At 34.4% G+C, this 17810-nt stretch overlaps 3 protein-coding genes across 4 annotated transcripts; 1 reads left to right on the forward strand and 2 right to left on the reverse strand.

Annotated features, from left to right (window-relative positions):
• Nucleotides 1–1473: 1473 nt before the first annotated feature.
• On the reverse strand, nucleotides 1474–4141 carry LOC106377224 (TOM1-like protein 4). The gene is made up of 10 exons (XM_013817423.3): nucleotides 3896–4141; nucleotides 3637–3776; nucleotides 3470–3548; nucleotides 3290–3388; nucleotides 3085–3198; nucleotides 2861–3000; nucleotides 2538–2613; nucleotides 2361–2446; nucleotides 2078–2290; nucleotides 1474–2004 (listed from the first exon to the last, which is right to left on the reverse strand). Exons 2-10 carry the CDS (start codon nucleotides 3744–3746, stop codon nucleotides 1578–1580), a joined length of 1344 nt encoding a protein of 447 aa, XP_013672877.1. The 5' UTR covers nucleotides 3747–3776; nucleotides 3896–4141; the 3' UTR covers nucleotides 1474–1577.
• A 1443-nt stretch (nucleotides 4142–5584) lies between these two features.
• On the reverse strand, nucleotides 5585–7184 carry LOC106377225. Of its 2 annotated transcripts, none has more exons than XM_013817424.3 (2): nucleotides 6387–7184; nucleotides 5585–5882 (listed from the first exon to the last, which is right to left on the reverse strand). In XM_013817424.3, the coding sequence occupies exons 1-2, from the start codon at nucleotides 7082–7084 to the stop codon at nucleotides 5828–5830; spliced, it is 753 nt and encodes a 250-aa protein (XP_013672878.1). In that variant the 5' UTR covers nucleotides 7085–7184; the 3' UTR covers nucleotides 5585–5827. The 2 variants fall into 2 exon arrangements, with proteins under 2 accessions (XP_013672878.1, XP_022550101.1); XM_022694380.2 differs by having other exon boundaries at nucleotides 5825–6163; nucleotides 6387–7103.
• Nucleotides 7185–12590: 5406 nt separating this feature from the next.
• Nucleotides 12591–16455, forward strand: LOC106440721 (ACT domain-containing protein ACR3-like). The gene is made up of 7 exons (XM_013882457.3): nucleotides 12591–12861; nucleotides 13816–13913; nucleotides 14025–14070; nucleotides 14155–14269; nucleotides 14361–14428; nucleotides 14889–15596; nucleotides 15845–16455. The coding sequence occupies exons 2-7, from the start codon at nucleotides 13843–13845 to the stop codon at nucleotides 16181–16183; spliced, it is 1347 nt and encodes a 448-aa protein (XP_013737911.1). The 5' UTR covers nucleotides 12591–12861; nucleotides 13816–13842; the 3' UTR covers nucleotides 16184–16455.
• Nucleotides 16456–17810: the final 1355 nt, after the last annotated feature.

The raw sequence follows: 17810 nt of genomic DNA on the forward strand, positions 1-17810 counted from the left end.
AATGGTTCATTCAAACACTGAAGTATGGAAAAGGGATGGTAAACCTCCAAAAACTAATGGTGTGTTGGGTTAGACCATCTCTAATAGTTCACTCTATTTTTCATTATAAAATAAAACAACTATGCTCCTACTCTATTTTAGAGTGAAAAATAGAATGATGAACAAAAACTTTTTTTACTAGGTATATAAAGTAAACTCATTTTTTAATCTATTAAGAGTAGAAAATATAGTATCATTGAAACATTTTTAAAATCTATTTTAGAGTGAAAAATAAAGTGGGGTTGGAAATGTCCTTAGAGCATCTCCAAAAAGACTATCTATTTTAGAATTTGCAAAATTTTATATTTGAAGTTTCAAGATGTTCTTCTCCAAAAGCAAAACTTCAAATTTAACTTCAAAATTATTTGTAATTTACACTAATATCTTTATATTTGTCATAATTAATATAAATCCATAAAACTTTTATAAATCACTAGTCATATATAATAATATTATAGTAATATTAATTAATAAAATCTTCCAATAAAATATAAAATTATAAATAATAATACATAATTAGTTATTAAAGTACAAGCAAAATATCACATTATTCCATAAAATTATTTCCGTAATGATCAACTTTCGATTAAACAAAATTTGTTCGAACAATATTTTAGAGGTTCCAAAGCAAATATTAAACTATTAGTGTTGTTGTAATATTTAATTTTGTGCAATAATTATGTCTTCCTGTATCTTTTCAAAAAACTTTTTTTATTAAGTTTATTTTGTAATATTCTTGTTGTCTAATTCTAGTTTTACAATATTATAAATCCCTCTTTAGAATTTTTATTTAATTTTATGTGTAAAATTTGAATTTATAAAAATAAATTTGAAATATTTATGATATACAAAAATTTTAAAGATTAAAACGATAAATGAGAAAATACTTAAAAATCATAAATATGATGTGTAATTAATTATAAGGACCAAAAACTCTAAATTTGAAGTTTTGAAATTTTTTTTTGGAAGAAAAACATTATATATTTTAAGTTATAGAGTTTCTTTTAGAGATGCTCTTAGATTTAAGAGTCGGTTAGATTTAAGAGTCGGTTCTTACTTTTTTTAGTTAAAAGTTAAGAAACGGTTTCTTATATTCTTCTAAGAACTTCACCCTAAGAACCCCACTAATCATGCTCTTAGTGGCTAGTATAAAGTGTTTAATTGTCCCCCACCTCTCTTGAAGTTATTAATTTTAAACATTTTTGGAGTTTAACTAAATGGATTTTTTATTTTTCCCGTTGATTGATTATATAAACTTGTATTGCAAACTAAACGTATAAAACTCGAAATCTTTACATAACCATCTACAAGATACCTAAATTAAAAAAAATTATGAAAAGGAAAAAATAAACATAAGCCAAAAGCCGAGTCATTCTATTGTTAGATATTGGCTTTGTTTTGTGTGCATAATGTTATATGTATCTTGAACGTGGCTGGTTGTAACACAAATGTATTTAACAATAAGGCACACTCAAATATCATATGACTGTAACTGTTAAAGCAATGATTGTTACACACGCAAAAGACTCAAAAACGACCTAATGTTTGGGCTTGGACGACCTAGTTTTAGCAAACTCAACCAAGTCTTTGAAAAGCATATCCTCTGCTTTCTTGGTTTCACTATTCAAAGAGAGGTTCCTGGTCTGCCCAACAAGACCACCATCGTAGGAGGAATCAGAGCCGCTACTCGAGTGATGATGCTCAAAGAACTGCTGCCTCTGGTTGTGCCTTGAAGGCGGCGGCGGTAGGTTCCTGATAACCTCAGTATCCCATGGAGCAGGAGAAGAAGAAGCAGCAGCAGTAGGAGGAGCAGGAAGAGGCTGCTTTACTCCTTGAGAGGAGCTTTGAGGTTTAAAGACATCACCGCTAAGAAAATCCACCAAACCTGACTCAGTAGTACCATGTACTGGTCTCAATGGAGGTGGTGGAGGAGGAGGAAGAATAGGACTGGAATCTCTTTTAGACCTTGTAAAGAGTTAAAAGATAGTTTTAAAAAACAAATGTCAATCTCTCAAAATAGGAATACTATACTCTTTACCTGTGAGATAGCTGAGCAAAGTCATCATCTGATTCATCGTCTTCATCATCATCATGATTGATGCTGACAAGCTGAGCTGGAGGAAAAGGAGGAGGAGGAGGAGTTGTTGCGCCGCTTCCATCTGAAGGAACAGAGGCGATATCGTCGTGACGCTGAAGAACACGCTGCAAGTTATCGTTCAATGCTAATCCCTGGCATAGAAGCTCCTCATCTCTGAAAGAAAAGAAACATCATCAAAAGGGGATGAAACATCAGGTGATGAAGCAAGAAGAAGAAAACTCACGTTGTGGTGTTGACAAGAGTCATCACACGTCTTTGATAAGTACGACATTGCTCAACTAAATCAACTACAAGCTCTTCTTTCAAACCCTGCAACAACAAACAGTTTAGTTTCCCGTTACTTCAAACACAAACCTATCAGTTTCCTTGTTATGAACATAGCAATAAGCAAACTTCTTACCTCCGCGGAATCAAGTGCTCCAAGTATGTCCATTAAAAGATCTACTGATCCCTCAGCACTTTGAATCTCTTCCATACTTCAAAAAAAGGAAAAAAAATCTAAAATAAATAACACTTCAGTCCAGACTTTAGTAAAAACTTTAATAGTTTGGGGGCCGTAGACGATTTAGTAAAGACTTTAATAGTTTGGGGGCCTATATATATAAAAAAATTCAAAATTTTGGGAGCCTAAGGCGAATGTTTCATCAGGGTTGGCCCTGGGCCGGCCTTGCACTTCACCCATAACAAAACCAGACCAATAGAAGCTAGAAGATAGAGTTTTACCTGAAGCTAGCAGCATCATCTCCTTGCAGTGAGGCCTCAATAGCGGCGTCTTCATCTAATGGAATGGGCTGAGTAGTCTGAGGCGGAGTAAAGAAGGACATACTACTTTCCGTTCTTGGTGGAAACTCAATTCCAGTAGCCTAAGAGTTATTATCATAATCAACGTTAAAAAAAAAAACCATTAATAAAAAAAAAGACTCTTTGATTTCTCAAAGTTAACATACCCTGAGTTCATTATAGGCATTGTAGTATTGTGGGTATTGACCATTAGATCCACCAAAAGCTTCTTGCCATGTATCTAGCAAACTTAGTATCTTCTCCCTCACATTCAGCTCCGGCTGCATCATTTGTTATAATTAGAAACTCACAAAGGTAAAGCCAAGTTTCTATAAATAGAATGGAGAGAGGTAAGTGAGAGCTAGCTTAAACCTTTTTCTTCACTACTTTGACCATATCAGTCAGAACATTACGGTCTATGATAAGCTTACACACGTTCTCCCCACAGTTCTTACTTAAAGTCTCCAACGCCTGCACCAAAAAAAGGCCCCCCCAAGCATCATCTTACAATGAGTTTCATCACATACATGAAACCAAACCAAGTATACTTACATAAAGAGCAAGAATCTGGACTTTGGAGTTTTTACTTCCTAACCGCTTCTTGAGCACCTTCACTGCTTCTTTTGCTTGACTAAACAAAAGTAAAAAAAGAAACTGTTACATAAAAGAAACTGAAACTTAGCCGTGAATAGTATATTATGGTTTTTTGTTAACCTTACCTAGGGTTCATGTTGATAATATCACATAGTTCAATGTTAATAGCCCAGTCAGGACCAATCAACATATCATTTGTAGCTCTCTCCGCACATGCAGCCGCATCGTTCGCCATCTTATAATGATCTCTGACCAGTCAAATCCCCTAAAAGATGTAAACTTTCTATCAGTACAGATCAAAGACAACACAATCTCTCTTTAGTCCCCAGCAATAACAAACTAAAACATAGCACTGGTGAAATCAAAAGAAAAGAACTTTTTTACCTTTGTTCAGACCAGAGAACCAGGGGAAGAGGGAACTAAGAGGAGAGTTGTTAATGGCTGAGGAATCGAAGGAGATGAGACGATTTTGAAGGGAAAAGTTTCAACTTTTTTCACTCGGACACGGCAAGGATTATTCTTTGATCGTGTCAAGGTAGTTGTGTTGTCTCTGGGGGTCTAGAATCAACTCCGACTTTTCTTCTTCTTCTATTTAGATGCACGAAAAAGGCAAACTTGTGATTTGGGTTTTGGTCTTGCTCTTGCTTTTGGCTATTAATGTCACAGTCGGTGACATTTGGACCAAGTCACCGTCAACTGTTATTACAAGACTTCGTTTTAGATCTCTTCTTGTCTTTTTTATAATTTAAAAATAATATTATTTTCCGTAATAAAATTATCCATATTTTTAAAAATGAGTGAAAATTATTTATTTTACATTTTTAATGCTGCTTAATTATAAATTGGAAAAAATATAAGTAACTGAAAAAATTAAGTATGCTTACTGAATTTTGATTAACTAAAAATTGTAAAAAAACATAATCATAAAAATGTATTTATAATTATTATTATTTTAAATACAGTAAAATAATTCGTTGACTTGTCTTTCCGAGGAGTCCAAAACCGCTATTACCTAAAGGCGTTTTCCAAACGCAAGAAAACAAATTAGAAGTGGAAAACGCGTTTGGGTGATGAATAGACTCCATTAAACGCCGACGGATCACACACAAGTCTAGAAAGAAGGACCTACCCGTACCAATCACCGAACTTTACCATCAAACAACACACAAGACCATACACAGAAAGACTGACTCCAGTCTTCTTGAAGTTTAAGCCAAGGCAAAGATCAGTGACGTTTGATTTAGTTTTAGGCCAAAAGCAGCAAAAACATAAAAATAGATTTGATATTTATCTATGAGCATATTGGTATGTATACTTTTAGGGCTGGACAAATAAACCGAATCCGAAAATCTGAACCGAATCCGATCCGATAAAAATGAATCTGAACCGATCCGAATCCGACATAAATACTGAATGAATCTTGTTTTATGGTATTTCAGGTTATGGGTATTATCCGAACTGAACCCGAAATTAAATGGATATCCGATAGAACCCGAAACATTCAAAATCCCAAAAAAGAACTTGTACCAAACATGATCTTAATTCCTAATATGTATCTAAAATACATTAAGATATTATTTCTAATGTTTTTCATTTTATGAGAACTTGTTTTTTCGCTTTATGGTTTCATTTATTTGGTTTTCTTTCTATTAATAACTATGTTTATTTTTCGTTTGATTTTGAATGATCATGTTTGATGTTTTTTTTATTATTTTTGAATCGATTTCATTTATGTTTTGGTTACATAAGATGTACAAATCAAGTACTTTTAAAACCGAAGAACCGATTTTACTTATGTTTTGGTTATAAATTAGGTATAAATTAAGTACTTTTAAACCGAAGAACCGATTAAGACCCGAACCCGAAAGTATATCGGGTTGTACCGGTTCTTTGAAGATTTACTAATCCCGATCCGAACCGATAGAACCTGAACCGAACTTTCATATAAACCGAATGGGGCTGATTTTGATAAATCCGAAAAACCAAGACCCGATTGGACAAAACCGAAACCCGATTGGGACTCCAAATGCCTGCCTATATACTTTTATAGGTTTATGTTAGCAAAAGCTGGAGTGTCTATCTAGTATCTACATATAAAATATCATGTTCTATAGATACATGACATAAGGCTTACAAAGAGAACTCAAAAGAAAAGAACTACAAGAAGATGATGAAAGGGATAGAATCTTTGGCTGTACATTGAAGAAGATGTTCACGTCCTCTGCTTTCATCTTCACCATTCCTGGACTCCAGTTATACGAATAGGTAATCTTCTTAGCCAAAGAAGTGTACGAACCAGTGAAGAACTTTTCGTTTTTAATCTCGTGCATGTACACTCCGGAGGAAAGATAAGCATCCGCTCTTTTCATCCCTGTATCCAAACCCCAAAATTCAAAACTCCAAAAGTTACAGAGATACGGAATCAGGAAACAGAGAGAGAGAGAGAGAGAGAGAGAGAGAGAGAGAGACAGTTAGGCATCATGAATCTAGTTGCTCTTGCAATCAATCTATAGCGTTATACACAGCACATGATTAGCACCTTCTCTCATTACCTTTGAACAAACAAACAAAAACCCCCAAAACTTTCAAGTAAAATCTCGTGCAACCAACCAAGTCCAACACATCTACATTGACCCCTTCTATGACCACTAACTTCAAACCCACCAAAAAAAAAAAACGGATCAAATTCACAATATCTTTACATGATTCACATGACGCATAGAGAAGACACAAAGACATTAACTTTAGAAGACTCTCAATAAAAAAAATTGGCTATTTTTTTTTCTTTCTGTATCAATCTTCAACATCTATAGTCTAAACTAACAAAACATTTATATGACCAAAGATATATATATTATAAAAATGAAACCTTTACCTTAGACTGCTACGGCTTCGATCGCTGTTGCTTCTGATACTACTACCACCACTACTCTTTGAGCTTCCACTGTTGATCCTCGACACACCTCTACCTGATTCTGACTTCCACCAATCTTTATCCTCCGAGACGGAACCCCTCGGAGAAGAAAACCAAGAGCCTCTACTCGTCACAGAAGCATCATCATCCTCACCCTTCTTCTTCTTCGTCCTTTTCTTAGCACCCAAGCTAACCGGAAACCCTAATTTCAGAAGAAACCCACCACTGTTTACTCGAACCGGGTCGACCCATTTATCGCTCCCCACCTTCCTCGCAGCTTTACTCTGCTTCTTCCTTCTCTGAGGCATTTCGTCGAACACCTTCCGATCCTTCTCCTCCTCTGCGTTAACCTCGACGAGATCCTTCAAGGAGAGCTCGTAGCACGACTCGGGCATCTTGCTAATCATCTCCATAAGCTCTCGCTGGCCACGAGCGATCACCTGGGCCTTGGAAACAGGGGAGAGGCTGTTGTAATTGGTTTGAACGTGAGGAGGACTGTTCTTCCACAGAGGAGGCGAACAGACGCCGGAATCTTGATGATCATCGAACGTTCTGGGGAATATCAAATGGGTATTGAACGATTTCGATGAAGGATCAAACATTGCTTTGATCAGACAAATAAAAATGCGATATTTAGAGTCTTGTTCACAGTACAACATGTAATAGTATATATATTTATTTCTGAATAGAAATTAGTAAATGTTTTTTTTTGGGGTATTGTTGTCATTTGGTTTGATATGATGAATCAATAATGATAGATGAAGATTTTTAATTAAAGAAAGCGTGCGACGGAGAAAATCTAAAACCCGTAAAGATAATATTTATAAATTAATTACAAAATGATGCTCTGTTGTATAGAGTATCTGAATCAACTTTGGTACGTTAACTGCGGTTGCTGTAATGCGATGAAGTCATGAAAAGGGTAAAAAAAATATTGCAGCATTTAGTTCTAGTAGCTAATTAGAACAATCGAACTTCCTTAAAGGTAAGCAAATGTATAATATGTCATATGATTATTTGACTATTTGACTATTATTGGCATAGAGACTGTTTAATGCGTAAGGGATACGCCAAGATTCGTAAGTCCTTTTGAACGTGTCTTACTAAAGGGCATAAGCGTGTCCAGTGGTTTCTTTTGTCTTTCCTAATTCCACAACGTATCTATCAAGACGACGACGAACATTTTCTTATTTCATTAGCTGCTTCTAATTCCACATAGTAAAGTCGTGTATTGTTAAAGAACGATCGGCATTTGCGAGCTAACTATATAATTTGATATTCTTTTTTGTAAAACCTGACCTCATGAATATGAATATATGATCATGAATCAAGATCGTACTTTGAATTAAAATTGGTATTGAATTCGACAACCACGTGTAACCATATTAATAATAACAAATAATTGATAACATTGATAGCAAATTCGATCACGTCCCTTCTAAAAAAACTATAAAGTCTACGTGTATTTATGTAAACAATATAGTCACCATCTCGATTATCATGATAAATTCATGAGTCAATTAGCTAAAAAACACAAAGAAATTGAAAATTAGGTAAATACACGTGATGTGGTAAGTTGTGTGTCTATCAACAAAGATACTATGTATAAGATTTTGGGTATTGAGTTAATTATGGAAAAAATTGTGTATGGAATGCAATTTCGTTAAATTCATTTGTTTTTCTCTGAATAAGACAAATTGTTTACACTACTCTCCAATTATTCGACTACGCATATATTCGTTAATGTCTACTTGATAATAAAAACAGCTTTGTTCATGTTAGGCTTTATTGTCCTAATATAATCATAGAAGCCCCTTGAAAAAAAATGAAGAGATAATGCAACACTATAGTTTTCTTCATCGTGATATATATATATATCGTATTACTACCGTTGATACCGGAAGGACTTGAAAGGGACCCCAGTTGTGTAATGAGTACCGTCTCTAAAGTCACCAAACATCTTGCAACTTTCAGGGGTTTCACTGCTTTTTTCCAATCCAATATTTTTTTTCTATCACCTCCACTTAAATATTATTTATTCTCCTACAATTTGTTTCCTTCTAGAACTCTTTTTCAATTATATATAGCCTCTTTCATATAGTATAATTTTGCTCCAAAATATTATTTAAATTAACATGCATGTATAATTGAGGTATGATCGGTGGTGTAGAGAATGGCTAGCGATATGGTGGATCATATTGGGGAACTTGGGGGGTAACTGTTGACATTGTTGTTGTTACTTGTTAGCACATTGGTTGACATGTACACCACGTGTGGTAGGCCGATCGAAGCTTGCAAACTCTTTGGTGAGGTCGAAACATATGACATTATCTTACTGAACTCTATGGTCAATGTATATATATCAGCTGTGGAAGAGTTGAAGACGCAAAACGAGTGGGTCAAATCAGATGAAGTACCATGGAACTCAGTGATATCAGATTAAGCCTATGGTCATGGATTTGAAGAGATTGAGTTGTTCAAGAGAATGAATGTCGCTTGTATAAGACCCACTTGAATCACCTTTACTGTGGTTTAGTGGAAGAGGGAAGGAAACTGTTTGAGGCTATGAAGTTGGATTATGGTTTTGTTATAGACAGGGAACACTTTTCATGTATGGTCCAGATTCCAGTTGGGCTGATTGTTGAATACTCAATTTGAGTGTGAATTAGCATAAGCTGATAAGCAAAACAGCAAGCCAAGGTCCAGTCAGAAGATTCTTGGGTAAATTTAAGCTCTTGTCACATTTCCTTTCTGGCCCATAAGTAATTATTTTCTCCTGGCCCTTTGTTACACCGCAACCATCAAAGAACTGTGGTTATAAACAAATATATTAGATTGTTTTGGTTGTGTTGCAATCTTCAAACAACTAGTCATATGACATTTCCAACCATTTATGTGACATTTTGCCGAGGAATCTCCAGGAATAAAGATTGGGTGGGTTGATGGGAAGTTAGTCTGAGACACAAACCTCAAAGTCACTATCCTCTTTGGTTTTATTGTCCATTTAAAAATAGTAGCTTTTGACATCGAAGACTCAGTGCACCAATCACCATGTGACAATAGGCTCTCATCAGAAACCACCCAATCTTTATGAGGGGATCAAAGTGGTAAGCATTAAGAAGAAACAAGTTATCATCTGTTTTTTTTTTATCTTTGGGAGAGTTGATCAAAAAGGGTTGTTTCAAAAACAGTGCTTGAAGATATTTTTGTTGGTCAACATTTAAGGTGGGAGAGGTTGAGGCCATCACATTGATCCACTAAGCAATGTTCTTTGTAAGAAAAGCACTTTGGTATAACTTTATTTTTTTCATATTGGTGTTGTACGAAAATAGAGAGAGAGGATAATGGAATTAACAATGAACACAAAATGTGGAATACATTATTGTGCATTCACATCAAATGCTATCTCTTGCTAGTTTCTTTTTTCATTAACCTTTTCAAGAAGTCTCTAGGCTCCTATCGTCATCAAAACTTTATTTCAATAATCTTTATGACAATTCAATTTAGATAAAAAAAGCATTATGAAGTTTATAAAGCCACCCATAACAATCTTTCAAATCTCTCTAGTACAACAATTTGACAAAATTTATTGTAATATGATATAAAGAAAAAATCAAATATTTCTAAAACATTATAGAATCTAAGGTACATTTAGTAGTCGATTATTTCAAACTAACAAGCTTTGGAGCTTCTTAATAATTCTAGTAAGGGAGAAAAATCATTTTCCTTCTTTCTATAAGAATCTTCTTGGTGTGAATTATTGCAAACTGAAAAAAAAAAAAAAGTGAATTATTGCAAACTTGGCTGGTTACATATGTGTACTGTTTGTGGTTGACAACAAAAAGAAGTGAACTGTTTGCGTCGTATGCGTCGATATATAAAGACAAAATGATGGTGTAATTTAGCAAAATGAAGAAATTAATGGACCATTGGTTGGGATCATTTTGGAGAACGAAGAAACATATAGAAAGAGAGTGACGTCGATAGAAATGTGGGGGAGGAGATTATATTTAAGAGCAAAGATACCGAATCTTCTTCTCTTATATCTCACACCCACACAAAAACATTAATTTGGTGAAACAATTTCAAGGGATAATGTGATCAATACAAATAAATAACAAATTGTGTTGGTGGTAGGAGAAGCATGAAAAAAAAACAAAGAAGCAAATATGTAATAATATATGCTCATTTGTAATTCTGAAATAGCAAATTTCTTTAGTAATTTGTAATAATATTAGCTTACATTATTTTTCTCAGTTCACGTTTTAAGAACTCTTTTTAGTAGGAGAGTTGGAGTATATGAACTGAAACTCAACTAATCTGCAGAAAGACGGAATATTTAGCACAATTTGGATATTCAAATTCAAATAAGACTTAAAGCATAATCATATCTTCTTGGTGGCAAACAATATAAATTTGAAATAACTATCTTCTATATATCATCTTCTACACCGGTTGAATCCAGACAGGTTTTATATTATTTGTTTGTCCATGCAAGGAGATGTTTAGAATGCGGTTTGGGTCGTAAAAATTTATCGGGCCTTACCAAATGTTATAAGAGATCTAATGAAGGATGTCTTTTGCCCCAAAAAGACATGTTTTCCGGGACAAATATATTATACAAAGAGACACTTTTTACTTTCTATTACACATACGAACATTTCTTACATGTCACACAATTTGTCGTGGATCAACAACAGATTGTGGATAATTTTGCCTTTAATAGAAAGGACACTTGTGGATGGATGATTTGTGGACTAGTGATGCGTGGTTGGGTGATTTGTGGACGGGTGATGTGTGGATGAGTGATGAGTAATGTGTGGATGAGTGATGAGTAATGTGTGGATATGTGATGTTAATGTATTTATATTAGATAACGTGGATAAACTCTCTGTTTTGATTCCATAAAACTATACAACAATACGTGGACATGGACTCATGTTACTAAAATTATACCATAAAACATGGACACGAACTATGTTATCTCCAATACAAACATTTGGTTTTTTCAGCTCAATTGATAAATTATCTGCAATTAAACTTCAATCAAAAAGAGAAAAAAATGATATTGTGAGTATGAGCGAAGAGAAAAATCGAAGAAGCGTTTACTTTTTGTCAGAGAGTAATAGATTTTGCATGTCAGAGATTTCTGATCTAAGGAATTTGCGCTTTGTCATGATGTGGATGAATGTAATTTTGATTAGAGTTGAATTTAGATCCTGAGATGATGAATGGAATCGAAGGAATATTGTCCATATCAAACTATAATTCTGTTAAGATGTTCATGTCCACAATTAATATAATTCTGTTATCCACGCTTTGGTGTCCACGTCCACATTGTGTTTACACATTAATATATATAATATATATATGAACATGGATCTTAAAAGATAGAGAATTTTATATAAAGCTTATTATGACAATTATTTTTGTTTAATATATTTTAGAACTTGAGATAAAAGTAAATAAATATATAAAGCAGAATAAGAAAAATAGTAAAATGAAATAAGTAGAGGAGAGAGATTTTTTTTAGTTTAGGGTAATAAGAATCTTTTTGACAAAAGAAAATGTGTCTCAAGTGATAAGTGTTTTGTAGTGTAATTTGAATGTGAGAAAATGTCTCTAGATCTAAAAAATTCTTAAAGCTATGGTCAACCAACACCGCAAGCAATCAGTAAACCGATATGTGTTTTTCTTTTACAAATATATTATGCAAGAGGGCTATTTTTTTGTAATTTTATGAAGCTTTCCATGTCGATGAAGCAACTAAGTGACAAAAACAACCGCCCATAATAATCCGTGAGATCCAAACGCTTCAATCTTTCACGCGCTCCTTGCATTATTCACAAAGTAATTTGTTCAGATTAGTGATGTAAATTACCACTATTAACTCCAACACACGCATCACGTTGATCTCTAAACAGTGTTTAGTGGTCTTTCATAAATCAATAATGGAATGTTTTGACACGCGCTGTAGCGAGCGTGTGTGGAGAATGTGGAATAGTTCGTATGTTTAACACAACCACTAAATATATAATGTTCGCTTCGTCAGGTCTGACTAATACTGATTTAATTAAAAGGATATTTTCAGTTAAATTTTTATAAAGTTTGTCGTACTATTATTTCTCTCTAGATCCCTATTAAAGCCTCTGACGGAGGGAGAAGTTTCAATCTCATTAAAAGAAAGAGAGAGAGAGAGAACGTTTAGGCATCGAGAAGAGGCAGGTGGACAGTCATCTTTTTGTTTCTCCTTGTGGACACTTTAATTTAGCTTCTGTCTCTATCTCTCTCTCTGGATCTTTTGTCTTTCGAAGATGTAAAAGATCTTATTATTACCTTAAAATAATCGGTCTCTTTGTAATAATCTCCATAGATTTCCCTCTGTCTCTCCTCTCTAGCCGACTCCACAAACCTTGAGCTGTCTTCTCATACTAAGGTAAACTATTCATAGTATTCATTCTCTCATCACTTTCAAAACCATAACGTCTTCTTGTTTGATATTTTGTTTATTCAATTCTGTGTGTTTTGTTTCCTGTCATTTTCAAGCTGTGATTCTGTCACAAGTGTGTTTGTAATAAGATTTATCTTAAATTCTGTATGGAGAAACTCAGAACACACACACGAGCTCTATAGAAACTCGCACATGTATTTCAACAGAGTTTAAGAACCATGTATTATGTTGACAAAGCCCATAAGTTTTTATATATTACAAAGTGGATATTTGATGTATTTCACGGAATCGGCTAACAGACTTTGTCTCATCTTCATGTTGTTGGTGTCTATGTTCAGTGTGTCGCAAGTCGGCGTATTGTCATAATGGGTATTTTTATTATTTTATTTTATTACTATACAGTGTAACATTTTAGATTCCATCTTTGACCACCAATAAAATCTTCTTACATGGAAGTTTTTTTGTTACTATTTAATAACCTTTTTTTCACTTTGACAGCTACTTCTATGCATCGATTCCTTTATGCAAATAGTGAGAATCTGATGTCAAGTCTTATGAGAAAGAATAAAAACAGTTGCTCATAAAAAATATTTTAGTTTTGATTTTCATAGTAAGAGATCTTTTTAGGAATATATTCTTCTGTTTTTCTTTGGTTGAGAAAGGACCAGAGAAAGAGCAGTGAGAGATTCTTGTTTTTTTCTCAGAGAATCTCAGTTTGTGGTCTCTCTTTATGAAATCTTTATTTCTATCTTGTCTAGATTCCGCTTCTTCTGTCTAGTTACTTAGTGGCCAAGATTCACTTATTGGCAAAATCTCCGAATATATCTTATCTTCTTGCAAGCTGTTGAGAGACTGAACTAAAGCCTGCTTCTTCTTATCCTTTGTCTTGTTCTGTGTCTTGTCTTTCTGATATATAAAAGCTCTCCTGGTTAACTGCAGAACGTGTGAAGAGCCTGTCTCTCTTTAATGGCTAAAGTTTACTGGCCGTATTTCGATCCTGAATATGAGAACTTGAGCACCAGAATCAATCCTCCAAGGTAATAATCACCAACTCTTTTCAAATTATCACATTTTTACATTTAAGATCAAGTGTCATTATTTGATACTGCTTTTAAAGCTCATACTTCTCTATTTTTTTGTTGTTGCAGTGTTTCTATAGATAACACTAGCTGCAAAGAATGCACTCTTGTCAAGGTATCCATCCTTCTTTCTCCCATAAAATTGATTTGATGATTCTCATCAGTAAAACTTGATGTGTGTGTGTGTGTTTATTAATAGGTTGACAGTATGAACAAACCTGGAATACTACTTGAAGTTGTGCAAGTTCTAACCGATCTCGATCTCACTATCACCAAAGCTTACATCTCTTCTGATGGTGGATGGTTCATGGACGGTAATAATTACACATTTATACATTCACAACAACAACAAAAAAATTCATTACAATGAAGCATCTCACTGGTTCTGTTTTCACATCTTAATAGTATTCCATGTCACTGATCAACAAGGAAACAAGGTTACTGATAGCAAAACCATCGATTACATCGAGAAGGTACGTAATTCCAATGTTATTCAAAGCCTAGCACCTATAATGATTAACTAAAAGCCTTAATTAGTACTTAGGGGTCTAAGAGCATCTCCATAGCTCCATATTTTACTTTAAAATGGAATGAGTAATGAAGTAAAATATAGTAATATTAAAAATTTTATTGTTTTTTCATTATTCCATCTTAGAGTAAAATATGGAATGAAGATGGAAATTCCTTAAGCTTTACAAATTATAACAATATACTAAATATAACAGTATAGTATATTTAATATAAAGATTTATGAATAACAAAATTCATATAATTTTATTTTCATAAGATTTTATAATACGTTATATTAATTATTATGAAATTTATAAATAAAATTATATATCTATTAACCGCCTAGAACCGTTTTCATAACACTAGTATATATATCCATTGGATTGTTATTACAATATATATGATTCTTGTTTTTCTTGTCAGGTGCTAGGACCAAAGGGCTATGCTTCAGCTTCACAAAACACTTGGCCAGGCAAAAGAGTCGGTGTTCATTCACTAGGAGACCACACATCGATCGAGATCATTGCTCGTGACCGTCCTGGTCTCTTATCTGAGGTCTCAGCCGTACTAGCAGACCTCCACTTCAACGTGGTAGCAGCTGAAGCATGGACTCATAACCGTAGGATCGCGTGTGTTCTCTATGTGAATGATAACGAAACCTCTAGAGCCGTTGATGATCCACAAAGATTATCTACCATGGAAGAACAGCTCAACCTCGTGCTGCGCGGGTGTGAACAAGAAGATGAGAAAGTTGCAAGGACGTGTCTCTCAATTGGGTCTACTCACGTTGACCGTAGGCTTCATCAGATGCTTTTCGCTGATAGAGACTACGAGGCAGTGACTAAGGTTGATGGTTCCGTGCCCAAGATCACGATTGAGAATTGCGAAGAGAAAGGTTATTCTGTGGTAAACGTGAGTTGCGAGGACCGGCCCAAGCTCATGTTCGACATTGTTTGCACGCTTACGGACATGCAGTACATTGTGTTTCACGCAACGATTACATCGAGTGGTCCTCATGCTTCTCAGGAGTATTTTATCAGACACAAAGACGGTTGCACTCTTGACTCGGAAGGAGAGAAAGAGAGAGTTATCAAATGTCTAGAAGCTGCAATCCATAGAAGAGTCAGCGAGGTAAGTTAACCCTAAAAAAACACATCTATTTTGGTGTTTCTTGCATTAGAAGGCAACAAGTGCTTTAGTCTCTGTCACATCTATTTTGGTGTTTCTTGCATTAGAAGGCAATAAGTGCCTAAGTTACTATTTTGGTTTTTCTCGCATTAGAAGAGAGCAAGTGTTTGAGTTTCTGTCACATCTATTTTGGTGTTTCTTGCATTAGAAGGCAACAAGTGCTTAAGTTACTGTCTGATATTTAACTCTAGGGTTGGAGTTTGGAGCTGTGCGCAAAGGACAGAGTTGGACTACTGTCGGAAGTGACTAGGATTCTGAGAGAGCACGGGCTTTCAGTGACGAGAGCTGGTGTGACAACAGTAGGAGAACAAGCAGTTAACGTTTTCTATGTGAGAGATGCTTCGGGGAATCCAGTAGACGTGAAGACCATCGAGGCGTTACGAGGAGAGATCGGACACAGCATGATGATTAACGTGAAGAATAAGGTTCCAAGCAAGAGATGGAAAGAAGAAGGTCAAGCCGGAACAGGAAGAGGATGGGCCAAAACCAGTTTCTTCTTTGGGAATTTGCTGGAGAAGTTGTTGCCTTGATGGAAAAGGTAACCCATGTCAAACAGATTGCATTGTGTGGATAAAATGTACCGTAAAATGTGTATTATGTATGAATCGAATCTATGATGTAGAAGGTCTAGTGGGGTGTTTTGACTCGGTCAGAGATTTTGGAGGTTTACTGGAAATCAAACCGAACCAAAACCGGGTTTGTGGTTACTTAGTCATAGTATATGACCGTGAAATGCACCATTTGAACATGTCTATAATAGAATAATATGGAACTTTTCCTATTGAAAGGTTTGCTTTTTGTATGGGAAAAATGATCTCTGGCCAAATGTATAATATCCATGTTTGTTAAAACTTTAAAATGACCTTTTATCTAAAGTTTGGACTATTATATAATGTGGATAAACAATGGTTAATTTATTGAACCTATGTTGTAATCTTTTTTATAAAAAAACTTGGCCATGAAAATGAGTTGATTGACTTGGCATAAAGCAGTATAATAAGACGTATAATTAGTTGTATAACTCAATGAAAATATACAGTCAAATGTAATTCAATCTCTGTACAATAAATATTTTATGAAATGAAAGTCTTATCGATAAAGTAAGGTTAAATTTACCTAAAAATAGGCCCTTCGATTGAGGAAGGCTAATAAGAGTAGATGTGAGAGAGTCGAAAAGCGATAAAAAGGAGTGCGGCCTCGGATAAGGCGAACCAGCCTAGCTATCAGGTCTAAAGTCTAACTATGCATGAAACCAAGAAAAAGTAAACGTCTTGCCGTTTCCATGTCCCTTCTAAATACTAGTATTACGTCTTCCGTAATGTCCATTTTATATCTTTTAAGCAATACTTAAAAGTATAATCTCGTTGCGTGACCCCCTACAAAAGAATTATATAAACTCATTCTCGCAGAAACAATCAAACAATACGTTTATCTTTAAGATTCAGGTTGCGTATTTTATTTTTATATGCGTAAGTATAGCTGTTCTTCAAGATTTTGTATATATGTTACGTAAGCATACAAACAAAGCCAACCGGCCAATTGATATGTCTTGAAGATAGCCAGTTTATAAATGGATTTATCGCTCGTTGACATGTCCAAACTCCAAAGAGTAAAAAAGTATTATGTATTCATCAAAAATATCCATTTATTAAATAGGTTAACATATGTTTTAGCTGTTTACTATACACGATTATCATAGATATATGCATATGGTAAAAATATATGCTTATCAAAGCGGTCAAATAACTTTCATACTAGTAAAACAAATAGTACGAGAATCATTTTTAATATAAATTAGTCATCTATAAACATGTAATACAATGATTTGTTTTGTATATATGTTACTAGATTACGGTAACTTTTGTTAATAACAAAACGTGTCAGTAAGTATATAACAAATCAAACCTTAATTAGTGAATCCATGGGTGGAGGAATGAAGTACTGGTGGGAATTTGAAAAACGTGCCCACCAACTCAAAGATACCTTGAGTGCATTTTGTAGCTCTTGCGAATTTTTTTCTGTTCTTCATTATATGTATCTTATTATTACGGTCAAAATGAAAGTTTCCATTTTGCGATTCTCTTTTTGTATACAAGGTGAAAGTTTCGTCTAGCAATATAATTTTGTTGTAATCAGTGTAACTTTACATAAATACAG

Source organism: Brassica napus, chromosome C6, assembly GCF_020379485.1.
Source record: "Brassica napus cultivar Da-Ae chromosome C6, Da-Ae, whole genome shotgun sequence".
Taxonomy (NCBI): domain Eukaryota; kingdom Viridiplantae; phylum Streptophyta; class Magnoliopsida; order Brassicales; family Brassicaceae; genus Brassica; species Brassica napus.

What these genes read in the sequence shown, in the direction of transcription:
- LOC106377225 (XM_013817424.3), bottom strand. Translation starts at nt 7,084, where the DNA reads ATGTTGTACTGTGAACAAGACTCTAAATATCGCATTTTTATTTGTCTG. An exon ending in CGAAGCCGTAGCAGTCTAAG is followed by an intron (nt 5,883 to 6,386) that starts GTAAAGGTTTCA and finishes GTTTGGATACAG; the next exon opens with GGATGAAAAGAGCGGATGCT.
- LOC106377224 (XM_013817423.3), bottom strand. Translation starts at nt 3,746, where the DNA reads ATGGCGAACGATGCGGCTGCATGTGCGGAGAGAGCTACAAATGATATG. An exon ending in TCCAGATTCTTGCTCTTTAT is followed by an intron (nt 3,389 to 3,469) that starts GTAAGTATACTT and finishes TTTTTGGTGCAG; the next exon opens with GCGTTGGAGACTTTAAGTAA. An exon ending in TCAAAGTAGTGAAGAAAAAG is followed by an intron (nt 3,199 to 3,289) that starts GTTTAAGCTAGC and finishes CAAATGATGCAG; the next exon opens with CCGGAGCTGAATGTGAGGGA.
- LOC106440721 (XM_013882457.3), top strand. Translation starts at nt 13,843, where the DNA reads ATGGCTAAAGTTTACTGGCCGTATTTCGATCCTGAATATGAGAACTTG. An exon ending in CCATCGATTACATCGAGAAG is followed by an intron (nt 14,429 to 14,888) that starts GTACGTAATTCC and finishes TTTTCTTGTCAG; the next exon opens with GTGCTAGGACCAAAGGGCTA. An exon ending in TCCATAGAAGAGTCAGCGAG is followed by an intron (nt 15,597 to 15,844) that starts GTAAGTTAACCC and finishes ATTTAACTCTAG; the next exon opens with GGTTGGAGTTTGGAGCTGTG.